We start from the raw sequence: 15,548 nt of genomic DNA, 5'->3' as shown, positions 1-15,548 counted from the left end.
GGACTCGGTGGGAACAGAAAAGCCAACAGTGACGGATAAATCGGGCAAGACAGAGTGGACTCTAGGAGCCATTTAGTTAAGGCTGGGGAGGGGACTTTGAAGAGGGCTGTTTGGGACAACTAGGTGGATGTTGAATATAGGCGGGATATACAGGTCTGGAATTCAGAAAGAGATTTGAGTTGAGGAAATAAATTTGAGAGTTATTAAGTAAATCGATAGTATTTTAAATATACAGATAAAGGTAATGATAGAGAAAAGTCATCTAAATTATGGATGTTGTTGATTGTGGGTTTACTAATTGCCAGTCACTAAACTCTAATCTGTGAATTGACCGGTTCATTTAGTTTCAACAAAATGAGAAATAGGGTGGGACAGACGTGAGGGATCTACTCGCAGAAACCAAAATCTCCAACGGAATTCTGTCTGGTACTGTAGAAGCAAATAACACATTCTGCTCGATTCCTCTGCCTAGGGGTCAGCCCCTGCAGGATGCCCATCCTGGCGTCAGCTTTGACTCTCCAAACCGCCCGTCTCCGCCCTCGCACCTGCGCGTTAGGGCCCTCTCGCAGGGGGTGGGGCCGGAGCTAGGGGCGCCACGCGTTGCTAGGGGACGCGACGGTCGCCGAGGCACGACAGTTGGCCTCTCGCTGCCCAGCCCACGGATTCCTGAGTGGAGAACACGAGCACCGCCGCGCTCTCCTGTGAGCTCCCGGGCGGGGTGCCTCGGCCTCTCCAGGTCGGCCAGCGAGGGTAACCAAGGAGAGCGGGACCCAGGGGGTGGGTGGACACGTCCCGAGGGGCCCGAACGGCCCGCCCCTTACTCTGTGCCCGCCCGGGCCCCGCCCCGGAACCCTCAGCTCCACCCCTTCTGCCCCAACCCGCCTTTGTGATTTCTGAGATTTGTCCGGCTTGCTTCTCTATTTTCTGGGTTAGCAGGGGTCTTTACCTGCTACCCCTTGACTTTCAAAATCTGATTTCCCCGTAGCTTCCACCCGAGGCGCACCCTTTGCGGCTTGAGGTATTCTGGGGTCTCTTCTCAAGAGTTCTGCGGACCAGCCATGTGACCCCCAGTTTTCAAAATGCTTTCTCCATCTCAGCCTTTTACCTCGATTACAGAATTGGTGATTTCTGGCAGAAGAAAGGTTTGAGGGACTGGAGAAGGCATGGAGTGACTTTACGCTGCACAGATGCAGATTAGCACACCTAGACCATGGACTACAAAGGCATATTTGAGAAACCAGTTGGGTTTTTCAACTGACCCCCCCAAGAACTTTGGGAAGGGAAGTGTGCGGACCTAAGACCTTCTAAATGAGACCTTTTCACTGTTCGGAAAACAAGCCCAGGGATGTTAACTGATCAGCTCCTTTGCCATATCCTGGTACATCTAGGAACAGAATAAAATAGGTAAAGAAATGGAGGGTTAGCAATACTAATTAATGCTCTTGGGGTTTTAATACAACTAAAGGCAAAAAGCACTTTTCAGAGCGAACAAGGAAATGAAAAGGACTTTTGCACAGAAAGGAGTTTGAGATAACTGGTACATCAAAGGCTTTGATCTCAGATTAAAACTTCAGATTGTCAAGGGTTTGATATTGCTGAGTTTTTAAAATACCTATATAAACTTAATACTGTTTAATAAAATTAGAATTTTGCAAAACTAGAAAGTCAACCATTGCCATTTCCTGTTTCTGTAGCTACAACATAGTGTTACAGTTTTGCCACAACTCTTGGCAAAGTAAAACCACTAAATTTCAAAGTGCTGAAAGTTACTAGCGGGATTAATATTGTTACTGAATTTCCCAGAATTACTTAAATGTTTAATTGAAAAACTGTAAGTTGGTCTTTACCAATTTTAGTTTCATTCTGTTTTTAATAAGTAGAAAGTAAGTAATAAGGGAGACAAAAATTTAGGGGGGATTGTACACCACTATATAGTATAGTTACAGTAACCAGTAGTTAAAGTATTATGGTGAAAATGCATTTATATTCCCTTTAGCTATTGTGGGAAAACAAAGTTTTGAAATGGCTAATATGTGTAGAGGATACATATTTCCACTGAGGAAAAAAATGTTTTTTTTTTTCCTGCAGTAGTTCAACTCTTCTGTTAGACAGTTCTTCTGTTAAAAGCAATATTTTTATTTTTTAAAAGATTTTATTTATTTGAAAGAGAGCGAGCGCATGCACGCATGTACAAGAGGGGGAGGAGCAGAGAGAGAGAGAGAGAAGCAGACACCCCCCACCCAGCAGGAAGCTGGAAGCAGGACTCAATCCCAAGACCCATGAGATCATAACCTGACCCAAAGGCAGATGCTTAACCAACTGAGCCACCCAGGAACCCTTGTTGAAAGCATTTTTATATTTATAGTTTACATAAGTGTTTTGCTGGAAAGTGGCAAAATGTTATCTAGATGACAGTCAGGAAAATAGTTTTTGAATGAATACGAGTATATAAAAGTATTTTGTTATGTATGAAAAAGCCAAGCCTAAAGCAAAAATGGCTTGGGTAAAACAAAAAGTATGATTGTGCCACTACTTTTAGAAAGTGTGCTTTATCTATAGAAGCAATATAATACAGACACTAAATTCATATAACAAACATGACTAATTCTGAAAATATTTTTATACAGCAAATTTGTACTTTTCCTTTCATGTTTCATAGTGTCATTTTTCTATGAAAAAAATAGGTTATATATGGTTGTATATGTTAATGGATTGTCAGGCTGTACCACACATGTCGAACTCACTGTTGATCATACCTAGTGTTCAGCAACAAAGCAGTGAGCCTCGCATTGAAATGAATGGAAATGAAATAGAAACCAAAAGAACAGTAGAACCAACAAAACTGCTGGTTCTTTGAAACAATTAATAAGACCAATAAATCCCTGGCCAGACTTACCAAAAAGAAAAGAGAAAGGATCCAAATTAATAAAATCATAAATGAAAGAGTAGAGATCACCAACACCAAAGAAATACAAATAGTTATAAGAATATATTATGAGCAAAAAAAAAAAAAAGAATATATTATGAGCAACTATACGCCAACAAATTAGGTAATCTGGAAGAAATGGGTGCATTCCTAGAGATGTATAAACTACCAAAACTGAAACAGGAGGAAATAGAAAACCTGAAGAGACCCATAACCAACAAGGAAATTGAAGCGGTAATCAAAAATCTCCCAACAAACAAGAGTCCAGGGCTGGATGGCTTCCCAGGGGAATTGTACCAAACATTTAAAGAAGTATTAATGCCAATTCTTCTGAAGCTGTTTCAAAAAATAGAAATATAAGGAAAATTTGCAAACTCTTTCTATAAGGCCAGCATTACCTTGATCCCAAAACCAGACAAAGGCCTCATCAAAAAGACTGATATCCCTAATGAACATGGATGCAAAAATTCTCATCAAGATACTAGCCAGTAGGATCCAACAGTACATTAAAAGGATTATTCACCACAACAAAGCGGAATTTATTCCTGGGCCCCAAGGGTGGTTCAACATTTACAAATCAATGTGATACACTACATTAATAAAAGGAAAGACAAGAACCATATGATACTCTCAATAGATGCGGAAAAGGCATTTGACAAAGTACAGCACCCTTTCTTGACTAAAATTCTTCACAATATAGTGATGAATGGTATATACCTCAATATCCTAAAAGTCATATTCGAAGACCCCACAGCAAATATCATTCTCAATGGGGAAAAACCGAGAACTTTACCCCTAAGGTCAGGACCATGACAGGGATGTCCACTCTCACCACTGTTGTTCAACATAGTACTAGAAGTCCTAGCCTCAGCAATCAGACAACAAAAAATAATAAAAAGCATCTGAATCAGCAAAGAAGAAGTCAAATGCTCACTCTTCTCAGAAGACATGATATTCTATGTGGAAAACCCGAAAGACTCCACCCCAAAATTGCTAGAACCAGTACAGGAATTCAAAGTGGCAGGATATATCAATGCACAGAAATCAGTTGCATTTTTATACACTAACAATGAGAGAGAAGAAAGAGAAATTAAGGTGATCCCATTTATAATTACACCAAAAACCATAAGATACCTAGGAATAAAACTAACCAAAGAGGCAAAGGATCTGTACTCAAAAAACTATAGAATACTCATGAAAGAAATTGAGGAACACACACAAAAATGGAAAAATATTCCATGCTCATGGATTGGAAGAACAAATATCATTAAAATATCTATGCCACCTAGAGCAATCCGTACATTCAGTGCAATCCCTATCAAAATACCATCAATTTTTTTCACAGAGCTAGAACAAATAATCCAAAAATTTTTATGGAACCAGAAAAGACCCCAAATAGCAAAAATAATGTTGAAAAGGAACCCCAAAGTTGGTGACATCACAATTCTGAATTTCAAGCTCTAGTACAAAGTTATAATAGTCAAGACAGTATGGTACTGTCACAAAAACAGACACAAAGATCAATGGAACAGACTAGAGACTCCAGAAATGGACCCTCAACTCTACGGTAAACTAATCTTCGATCAAGCAGGAAAGACTATCCAATGGAAAAAAAGACAAGTCTCTTCAACAAATGGTGTTGGGAAAATTGGACAGCCACATGCAGGAGAATGAAACTAGACCATTTTCTTATACCACACACAAAAATATACTCAAAGTGGATGAAAGACCTATATGTAAGACAGGAATCCATCAAAATCCTAGAGAACACAGGTAGCAATCTCTGTAAACTTGCCCACAGCAACTTCTTGCTAGACATGTCTCCAAAGGCAAGAGAAACAAAGGCAAAAAGGATCTATTGAGACTTAAAAGATAAAAAGCTTGCACAGCAAAGACAGCAAAGGACAGTCAACAAAACCAAAAGACAACTGACAGAATAGGAAAAGATATTTGCAAACATCTTTTTTTAATTAAATTTTTAAAATTTTTTTATTAACATATAATGTATTATTAGCCCCAGGGGTACAGGTCTGTGAATTGCCAGGTTTACACACTTCACAGCACTCACCATAGCACACACCCTCCCCAATGTCCATAACCCCACCAAGCTCTCCCTACCCTTCTCCCCCTGACCCCCCTCAGTTTGTTTTGTGACATTAAGAGTGTCTTATGGTTTGTCTCCCTCCTGACCCCATCTTGTTTTATTTATTCTTTTCATACCCCCCAAATCCCCCACATTGCATCTCCACGTCCTCATATCAGGGAGATCGTATGATCTTGACTTATTTCACTAAGCATAATACCCTCTAGTTCCATCCACATTGTCACAAATGGCAAGATTTCATTTCTTTTGATGGCTGCATAGTATTCCATTGTATATATATACCACAGCTTCTTTATCCATTCATCTGTTGATGGACATCCAGGTTCTTTCCATAGTTTGGCTATTGTGGACATTGCTGCTATAAACATTCGGGTGCATGTACTCCTTTGGATCACTATGTTTGTATCTTTAGGGTAAATACCCAGTAGTGCAATTGCTGGGTCGTAAGGTAGTTTCATTTTCAACTTTTTGAGGAACCTCCATGCTGTTTTCCAGAGTGGTTGCACCAGCTTGCATTCCCACCAACAGTGTAGGAGGGTTCCCCTTTCTCCGCATCCTTGCCAGCATCTGTCATTTCCTGACTTGTTAATTTTAGCCATTCTGACTGGTGTGAGGTGTTATCTCATTGTGGTTTAGATTTGTATTTCCCCGAGATATTTGCAAACATCTTAACAGATAAAGGGCTAGTATCCAAAGTCTATAAAGAACTTATCACACTCAACACCCCAAAACCAAAAAATCTAGTCAAGAAATGGACAGAAAACATGAACAGACATTTGTTCAAAGGAGACATCCAAATGGCCAAAAGAACATGAAAAAATGCTCCATATCACTTGGCATCTCAAATGTACTCATCTGAAAGGGTACCTGAACCCCAATGTTTATAGCAGCAATGTCCACAATAGCCAAACTATGGAAAGAGCCCAGATGTCCAATGATAGGTGAATGGATAAAGAAGAAGTGGTATATATTTAGACAATGGTATATTTCTCAACCATCAAAAAATGATATCTTCCTATTTGCAATGATGTGGATGGAACTAGAGAGTAGGATGCTAAGTGAAATAAGTCAATCAGAGAAAGACAAATATATGATCTCATCATATGTGGAATTTAAGAAATAAAACAGGATCTTAGGGGAAGGGAGGAAAAAAATAAAGACAAAAACACAGAGGGAGAAAAACCATAAGAGACTCTAAATCATAGGAAACAAACTGAAGGTTGCTGGAGGGGAGGGGTTTGGGGTTGATGGGGGAATTGGGTGATGGACATTAAGGAGGCCATGTGATATAATGAGCCCTGGGTGTTACATAAGACTGATGAATCATTGAACTCTACCTCTGAAACTAATAATACATTATATGTTAACTAATTAAATTTGAATTTTTAAAAAAAGAAACCAATAAATAAATAAAAATAAACTTTAAAAATAAGAAAAAATAAAAATTTGAAAATTTGAAAAAATGAATTGAAATGAAAGGCAAGGATTTCACTGGAATATGGCTTGCTTATTGTTTTGTCAGGTAGTCTATATTTTACATAAATTCATACAATAACAATATATTGCCTTAAAATACAACATGAGCCTAAGCCAAAATTAATAAACAAGGGTCAAAAGTTTTTAAAATGTCAAATATTAACAATACCTTAATTTTCTTTTGTCTAGTCTATATATCGATATCGATATAATTAGTATGCATGATGAAAAAAATGTAAACAATATTAATGATATAACCATTTGGGTAGTTGCTACTTTCATCAGAGTGAATTGTGTAACTCAAATGACTTCATTTTAATTCATTTAAATCTGGAGCTAAGCCCAAACAACTGTGAGAATTTTGGTTTCAGGATGAGTGTGAATACCACAACCTTTAGAATGTTAAGTAAGAATGTGACGAAAGTCTACAGAAGTTAGGGGAAAGCATAGGACCAATTCCCTTATTTTTCATGGAAGAGCCAATTGGTACTTGTACATGATTGATACATAAAATTCAAACAAATGACTCTTAGCCTCCTAACAGTCTCCACTAATCTATTTTTATTAAAATAACAGTCTCCATTAGTCTCTCTTTTTTAACTATGAGAGAAATTCTAGGTCACGTCCTTCACATTGAAGAAATATTTATCTGAAATTCAAAAATTCCATCAATTTTATGTTCATTTCCTACTTCCCCCTCATTGAATCCAGGCTGAGCTAAATTTGTTACACTTCTGAAAGCATTTATTGTAAGACTCCTGTTTATAAAACTTTTAAAGTCTGCCCTAACTCATCTTATGTTTAAGATGATGATGGATACTTCTAATTGATGTGATGATTATTTTGACTTTTTTTTATACTTTAATATATTTCCTGACCTTTTCAACACATACTAGCCCCTACTTATCTATGGGGGTTATAGTCCAAAACCCCCCACTGGATGCTTCAAACCACAGATAGTACCTAACCCTATATATTCTATGTTTTTTCCTGTACATACCTGTCTATGATAAAGTTTAAATCAACAATAATAAAATAGGACAATTATGACAATATATTTTGAAGTTATGTGAATGTATCCTGTCCAAATGTATTTTCCTATACTATTTTTGTGATAATGTAAGATAAAATGCCTGTATGATGAGATCAAGTGAGGTGAATGACATAGGCATTGGGATGTAGCCTTATGCTACCACTGACCTTCTGACAATAGGTCAGAATGAGGATCACCTGCTTCCAGACTGCGGTCAAGGTAGAGAGTGCAGAGGTACTACTGTAATGAGTATTTGCATTGTAATTGAAAAAATTTTGAAAATAAGGATCCATTTAGAGGACCTACTCATGAGGTCTATATTTAATGTATTTCAGCCAATAGAAACATATTTTAATAGAAGAATGGATTGAAGGAATCATGGTGAAAATTCTGGGAACTTTATTTCAGTTAACTGATATATATTTTGGTAATAAAATGACTCTGAGAAAACAACTGCAAGACATGTCTTTGAAAAACTGACTCTAGAAGTTTGGTGAATAGACAATCATGCGTACTCCAGTGGACTATTTGAACTTCAAAAGCTATTGGTGCCTGCTTACATTGTTTTAAAATCAATGATCTCAGTATCATACAGTCATACAGCTTTCATGGACTTTGTGTGCGTCCGTCTTTTCACATCGGGCTGTCACCGGAGCAGGGTCACAGTGACCTCCTGAGTAAATGGATTGCAGTGATTGGACTACCTCCAAGTAGTTAAGATATGGAACAAGAGGAAATCATTGCTTCTCAGCAAGAAGAATAAGAAAACAGTGAGAAGACTGATCTTACATTCCTTTTTTAGGGAAAAAAAAAAGTGGGGGATGCGGTTTTGAATATAGTCAAATGGAATGGTGGTGAGATGTTTTGACAATCTACTGAGTAGTTAAAAATAAGAATGTGACTTCAGAAATGTGTTTACTATTGCCTAGGACACCAGAAGTAGGACATTATGCTCCAAATGCAATTTTATTTGATGAAGAAATAAACAGTTCCTATGTATCTTTCAGGGTTTATTTTGTTTCCAAAGTAGAGCATGAATCCTTCTCAATCTTGAAATTGAATGTTTACAATTTAATATACTTAATGGGATTCTCAACATTCTAGGTTTTTTTTTTTAATTCCACTTGTGTTCATTTTTAAAGAGACTTTCAAAGTTGTCACTGTTATGCTATTAATTTTGTTTTAACATCTTTCAGAAATAATTGGCAATAAGATCCCTGTAGCCATGGCTAGTTCTGACGTGAAACCAAAATCAATAAGTCGTGCCAAAAAATGGTCAGAAGAGATAGAAAATCTGTACAGATTTCAGCAAGCAGGATATCGGGATGAAATTGAATATAAACAAGTGAAACAAGTTTCTATGGTAAGATGTGTCTACAAACCTGAACTCAAAATATTCAGTGAAAAGTATCAAAATCAAACAAAGAACCAGAGAATAACTAAAAGGAAGCTCTACTCCAATTCTCTCATTTTATTGATGAGGAGACTGAGCCCAGAGGAGTGGCTTTCAGGTAGACTGGAGAGAGAGGTGGTCCCTCAGCACGGAAACGTTAAGAACTTTCTAACTTTTATTTAACAACCATGCTCTACCAGATAAAAGGTTGATGATCCCACAAAAGCAGTCTTTTTCCCTTACTCGCGTAATTCTATTGCCAATACTCAGTTTGTTGTGTACCTATTAACTTTTTCCAGTTTCTTTTTTATCCTGAATTATAAAGGGGTTAGATTTTGCTTATTATGGAGATTATAAGTGACAGAAAACTATTAAAGAGCCCCTGACTTTGGTTGTGCATTACACTCTCATGCCCAATAATGGGACTGTTGTAAAATCAGATTTAAGACAACACAAAGAACCTCCTTGAAGGGGAAGTCCCACAAAGTGAGAGGAGTGTGTGTGTGTGTGTGTGTGTGTGTGTGTGTGAGATATAGGGAAGAACAAGCTTATTCACTGTATGACTTGGCGATTTTGAAGAGGTCTTTGCATTTCACTTCAGTATATACTAATTGGGTATAAACTGTAAGGAAGGAGAAAATTCTTCCTTGTTCTTTTGGCTGGTCTAACAATCAAATCGACCCATGACAGATTAATAGGAGAAAAAACAGATTTAATCCACTTTCATACGTATGGGAGCCCCAAATATATTAGACCCAAGAAGTGACCAAAGCAGGCCATTTATATACCTTTTAGACAAAGAAATAAGAAATGTGTGAAGAACTGACAAGACAAAGTGACTTGGGCTTGAGGACTAATTAGTGGGGAAATGAAGCAGTTTATTTACACAGTCCTCTTGGCTCTGAATTCTCTCTCTGGTGATAAGGGTGTCTGTCTACCTCCAGGTGCAGGGAGGGTGCCTTTCACAGCGGGGGGCGGATTTCTTTCCTGCTTTCAGGGGTACAGAGAGGAGGGTCAGGGTCTTTACGCTCTAGTTTCTCAAGTAAATTTAACTAGAAACCATCAGTATGCCAAAGTGCCATGTTCTGGGGCAGCGTGCCCCTCAGCCCTGTCACTACCATGTGCAAATTTCCATGCCAAGTGTTTAGGAGATAAAAATATGCGTACCTGACCTCAAGAAACTGACTGGGCCAGTAGGTAGAGAACCAGATTTGGAATCTCTCCAGGGTCTGAATCCTGGTTCTTCTCCCTCATTAGTCAAGCAATCCTGAACAAGGTTCTTAACTTGGCTGAGCTTAACGGTTGAATTGTAATGGCAGTGCCTGCTTTAGAAAATAGTTACAGGAATTAAATGAAATCATGTGCTTGAAGTGTCCAACACTGCAGTGCTTAATGATTTGTTGAGTGAATGAAGGATAAGTGTTTAATGATTGATAGCTTTTATTATCTTGGAATAGAAGATTAATAATGACATGAACAGTAAAAATTTATGCAAGTCAAAATACGTGTGCCTTTTTAAATGATGCAGGAATTTAGGGAAAGACAAAATCACTTCCTCTGGGGGACAATCCTCCAAAAGGGCTTCATGCCCCCAGAGACATTTGCAGAGGGCCTTGAAGGTAGGCCAGGATGGCAACTAAACACTTGCCTTGATTGGTATATCTTAGAGGTGGGAAGGGTTTGATTAATTTTTCCTCACCTGAAGCGTATGTCCATTTGGAACATAGGAGCTATTGAAACTTACTGACCTCTGTGGCTGGTCTTGAGGACCAAACCACTCCACTCTGTTCTACTGAAAGGAGTGAAGCTTTCCTCCATTGAATGGGAGTCCTCAAGTGAAAAGCTAAGAAGAAAAAGTTGTAAAATACAAAGGCTATTATTTAAAATGACTAAGGGTTGATGAGCATAGGAACCAATATAGCTCCTTGGAGGGTATTTCTTCACTGCATGAGATGCTTTTTAGGACCCTAGTAAATGAAAGAGAGCTTGCTCCTGGCCCCAAGAAGAAGAGAGCTATAATGGTGTCTTGAGAACATCCTCCTTTCTCTGCTGGGGGCAATGGAAGCTATGAAAGAAAAACTTGACCTAAGTGACAGGAACCATTGATTTTTTTTTCTTATACTGTATATATCAGAGAGCCTGCCAAGGTTTATCCAATATGTTTCTACCTATTTTCATCAATTCTTAAATAAATGAGACAACATAAAAAATGAAAATGTGCTGTTAAAAAACAAAGGCCACGTATTCCTTTGTATTCATGATCTATTCCTATCCCAGTGGAAAGTTGTGATTTGTGGATGGGGCATATGAGAAATGACAAGCTGCCTGTAGAGGTGGTGGTGAAGATTTGATTATCTAGACCATGATACCTGAGTGATCAGGTTTTCACAATGATAGAGTAGATCTTACAGAATCCAGAAGAAATATACCAAACAACAAGAAAAGTGCATTGACCTGATCAAGAAAGTAGAACATGAATTTGGAGAGGAAAGGGAGAAAAATGTCTAAACTAGGTCAAGCCAAATGATAAAGTAAACAAACCAATATGACGTATGAGAAAGAATAGTGGGGAAAAAGGTAAGAAAAGGTAGTGGAGATTTAGATTCATGACCTCAAATTTCTATTAAAAATTGGATTTCAAGGGACACCTGGCTGGCTCAGTTGGTGGATCATGAGACTCTTGATCTTGGGGTTGTAAGTTCCAACCCCATTGTGTGTGTAGAGATTGCTTAAAAAGTAAAATCTTTTTTAAAAAATTGGTTTTCAAGCTGAACTTGTGATATGGACTTGAGGACTGCATATGCACCTTTAGGTATTTCAAGTCTAGCTGGTTCCATTTGTCACTGCTGTGACATCAATTCTCAGAATCCAAGTGCTTTCAGAGTGTTGCCTGAGTCTAATTTCCTCCTAGGACATTACTTTTAGATATTAGGAAGTAATAATGTTTGAAATAATTTGTAAATATAAGAAAATGCTTAGAGTGTTTTGAATGTTTCCTCTATCTTGGCCACTGAGGAGAAATTTAAATCTAGAAATTGGGATCTAGAGAGAAGAACCAACTTAGCTATTTTACAGTATAAGGGTACAACTTAGGGTGTGTTTGAGGTGTGTATAATACTCTCTTGAGAGCTCAAGTATTTTTAGATTTAATTTTATGCTTTAATTTTTGGATGTGAGATATACTGTTAACTATTTGATAATAAATTATTATATAAAAATAAAACCAGCATCATAGTATTTGTATTCTGGTTTCTGATGTGCAGGTAGATCGTTGGCCAGAGACGGGATACGTGAAGAAACTCCAGAGAAGGGACAATACTTTCTATTACTACAACAAACAGAGGGAGTGTGACGACAAGGAAGTCCACAAAGTCAAAATTTATGCTTACTAGCTTTCGTTCTTTGTGTTGTCATCATCTAAGACTTCATTGCTTCATTCTACATCATGTAAATGTCATTTTACAAAATAATTCAAAATGCAGACTTCAGTTGAATGTTTTGAAACACAAAAGCTATGAAACCTGGTATCAATCATCCTGTTCTATTCTAAAATATAATTACAGAAGCATTAAAGTTGTACCCGTCTTGGTCCTGTTCTTCTGATTATTTTAACCAAGGTAGAGTAACCATGATGCACAGTAAGAGACAACCCAATTTGAAACCATCCCAGTGGTTAGGCTAGTTGTTTACAGGTTAGTGCTCCGTACCCCTGCCCCTGCCCCCAGACTTTACAACTTTCCAAGACCACCATTTTGAACTGTCAAATCTGCCTCTTGTAGCCCCAGGGCTTTCTCTTGCCTCTTTTTCTAGAGGCTTTGCCTTTGCCTCTTGCTGAGTAGACTGGAAATGCCAAGGGCTGCCAGCCCCTAGGAGCTGTCCTCAACCAACGACTGCTGGGGAGGGGTGTTCAAAAGCCCCAGCTGCCTGGTGCCTCCAAGAAATCCATCAGAGGTGTGTGGCGCCCAGTTTCCCAGCAGGATGAAGCTTCAGTCGCCTGCAGCGGTGTCTGGCTGCATCACATAGACTACTGGCTGTCTCCCTCCCTCGCCACTCCCCCACTCCAGGCCAGGGTTTCCCTTCCTCCTGCATCAGCTCCTTGTACGTGGAGCCTTGTCCCAGGGTTGGCTTCTGGGTTTCCAATTTAGACAGTTCCTATTCCAGTGCTGCCTGGAATCACTGCAGAAAGGGTTTGAGTGCTAATGAGCAAGGCAATAATTAACCTGTAAGACACACGACACCCCCAAAATTCATGAGTCTTGAGTGCTTTGAGGTTAAATAGATGAAAAACACCCTTTCTGGCAGCATCTCTTTCTGCCCACGGGTCCTGTCCCCGTGTTTTAATAAAATCACCTTTTTGCACCGGGGGAAAAAAGAAGGAAGGAAGGAAGGAAGGAAGGAAGGAAGGAAGGAAGGAAGGAAGGAAGGAAGGAAAAGAAAGAAAGAAAAGAAAGAAAGAAAAGAAAGAAAGATACCCTTTCTCCTTTAACTATGTTTTCACTAGATTTTTTTTGGTCACCATTCGTAAGCCTTGATCTTTAAATAGATTTTTGGATACGGGGATCACACCCATCAATTCATCTAACTTTAGCTCCCATTTTCCAGAACTGTCTGCACCGTGAAGCTACATGAGTTTTCACAAATCAATGTTGTGCTTCTTCATCATTTGTCTTTTTGAGCAAAAACATCACAGGAAGGATAAACTTCTTTTATGCCTTTTTTGTCTTTCCCAGCGTTGCTTGGGATCATCTCATGGCTTTGAAACCATTGATCTGTACCTCTCTGCTCAGGCTTTTTATCATCTTTTTCCAGATTTGGCCAATCCCATAGCACTGAGCATAAGGGATCTTGTGAATCTGACAATGCTTTTTTTTTTTTTTTTCCTTAACCTACTGTGATAGAAGACATCCCCTGACATCTGCATTGCCTCCAAATACACCCTTATCCCTGAAACCTGAGCATATAGTACCTTATACAGCAAAAGGCACTTGCAGGTGTGATTAAGTTAAAGATCTTGAGATGGGAAATAGAATATCTGGGTGGGCCCAATGCAATCACTCCTGTCCTTAGAGAAGGCAACAGGCTGGTCAGAGTTAGAGAAAGAGGTGTGGCAAGGAGCAGAGGTCTGAGGGATGTAAGGAAGGAACCAAAATCCAATGAATGCAGAAAGCCTCTAGAAGCTAGAAAAAGCCAGCAAATGGCTAGAGTCTCCAGAAGAAACGCAATCTTGCCAGCACCTTGGTTTTACCAAATCAGACTTATTTCAGACTTCTGGCCTCTAAAACAATAAGAAAATAAGCTGGTGTTGTTCCATACTGCTCCATTTGGGGTAATTTTTACAGCAGCCAGAGGAAACATATCCCTACACAGAATGGATGAAGGAAATACCCCCATCCACAGCTATGGAGCCTACATGAGCTTCAATCATGATCTGCCATTTTTGACCAGGGAGCACAGAGAATGTTACGAATAATATCCAGTCCAAGGAAGTTGGCCAGGTCCTTTTTGCCTGGGACCTTCTCACAAATTAGCTCAAATGATCTACATGCCCCTTTATCCTCCTGCAGCAAGACTCTCTTCAGATATATGGCCCTTGGGACCATCAGATGAGATTTTGGTTCCTTGAATCCATGTGACTAGTGTTTTCCCAGTGGGTCTTACAGGGAGTATAGCTAGTGGTTTCCTATTGTGCTAATCTTTCTTAGAAAAGGGAAAGCCACTTTCTTGATGGCTCCCTTTATGCCAATTTTGTAAGGTACTTGTGTCTGCTTGACCACTGCGGTGCTTCTGAGCGGGGTCTCCAACCATTGTCACCTGCTTTTTCTAGACTGCTTGTTCTTCAGTGAGACTTGGCCAACAGGTCCATGATGGCAACAGCTTCCCTTTCAAGAGAACTGCCCTTCCTCTTCCTCTGTGTCATGGCTCCTGGTTTGAGTGGACACTGCAGAAGGACCGCCATGGTATCGGACACCCATAAGATTGCTCCCATGGAACTGCATATGGTGACATTTGGTCCAGAAGCTGGCAAATGTTCATGAACTATGTATTTCTTCCAGACAGTGGTTCTCTAACCTGGCTGCATTTTATTATATCACAAGATGCTTTTTAAATAATTTAAATAATTTTAAATAATACTGACGCCTGAGCCCCACCCTGTTCCAGTTAATCCATATCTCTGGGAATAGGACACAGACATTGGTTTTTAATTTTAAAAGAGCAAAACCACAACACCCCCCCCCCAATAATTTTAATGTGCAAGCAAGGTCAAAAGCCATTGACCTCATCAGCTCTTGCTTACTATACAATTCAGACCACAAATCCAACCATCTCCTGACTGCCACCGTAGGGCCTGGATCCCAGACAAATATTTGTCATTGTATGCAGAGATTTTTCAGGCTTGGCTATGGAGAAACTACCCTCGTGTGTGTGGCTGTGCAATGCGCTTTAGCAACATCACATCACCCCAGTTGTGTACCTCTAGAGCCTGTGGCTAAGGCCCTTGGAATAGGCTCTCTGGCCAATCTCTGTAAACCAAAGTGGCAAGTTCTTCTTTTATGCAGATGACCAAAGTATCAACACATTTATTATTGGAAACCTCTACTGCTTCCAGCAATGCCTG

At 39.2% G+C, this 15,548-nt stretch overlaps 1 protein-coding gene across 3 annotated transcripts; it reads left to right on the top strand.

Annotated features, from left to right (window-relative positions):
• Positions 1-583: 583 nt before the first annotated feature.
• MEIG1 (meiosis/spermiogenesis associated 1) lies at positions 584-12,515 on the top strand. Of its 3 annotated transcripts, none has more exons than XM_032880793.1 (3): positions 584-736; positions 8,736-8,902; positions 12,196-12,515. In XM_032880793.1, exons 2-3 carry the CDS (start codon positions 8,765-8,767, stop codon positions 12,322-12,324), a joined length of 267 nt encoding a protein of 88 aa, XP_032736684.1. In that variant the 5' UTR covers positions 584-736; positions 8,736-8,764; the 3' UTR covers positions 12,325-12,515. The 3 variants fall into 3 exon arrangements, with proteins under 3 accessions (XP_032736684.1, XP_032736685.1, XP_032736686.1); XM_032880794.1 differs by having other exon boundaries at positions 584-750; XM_032880795.1 differs by lacking the exon at positions 584-736 and adding an exon at positions 1,365-1,404.
• The last annotated feature ends 3,033 nt before the right edge of the window (positions 12,516-15,548 follow it).

The sequence above is a fragment of the Lontra canadensis genome, unplaced genomic scaffold (genome assembly GCF_010015895.1).
Source record: "Lontra canadensis isolate GAN:19392208 unplaced genomic scaffold, GSC_riverotter_1.0 scaffold72, whole genome shotgun sequence".
Classification (NCBI taxonomy): domain Eukaryota; kingdom Metazoa; phylum Chordata; class Mammalia; order Carnivora; family Mustelidae; genus Lontra; species Lontra canadensis.
This window is presented reverse-complemented; position numbering and strand designations above follow the sequence as displayed.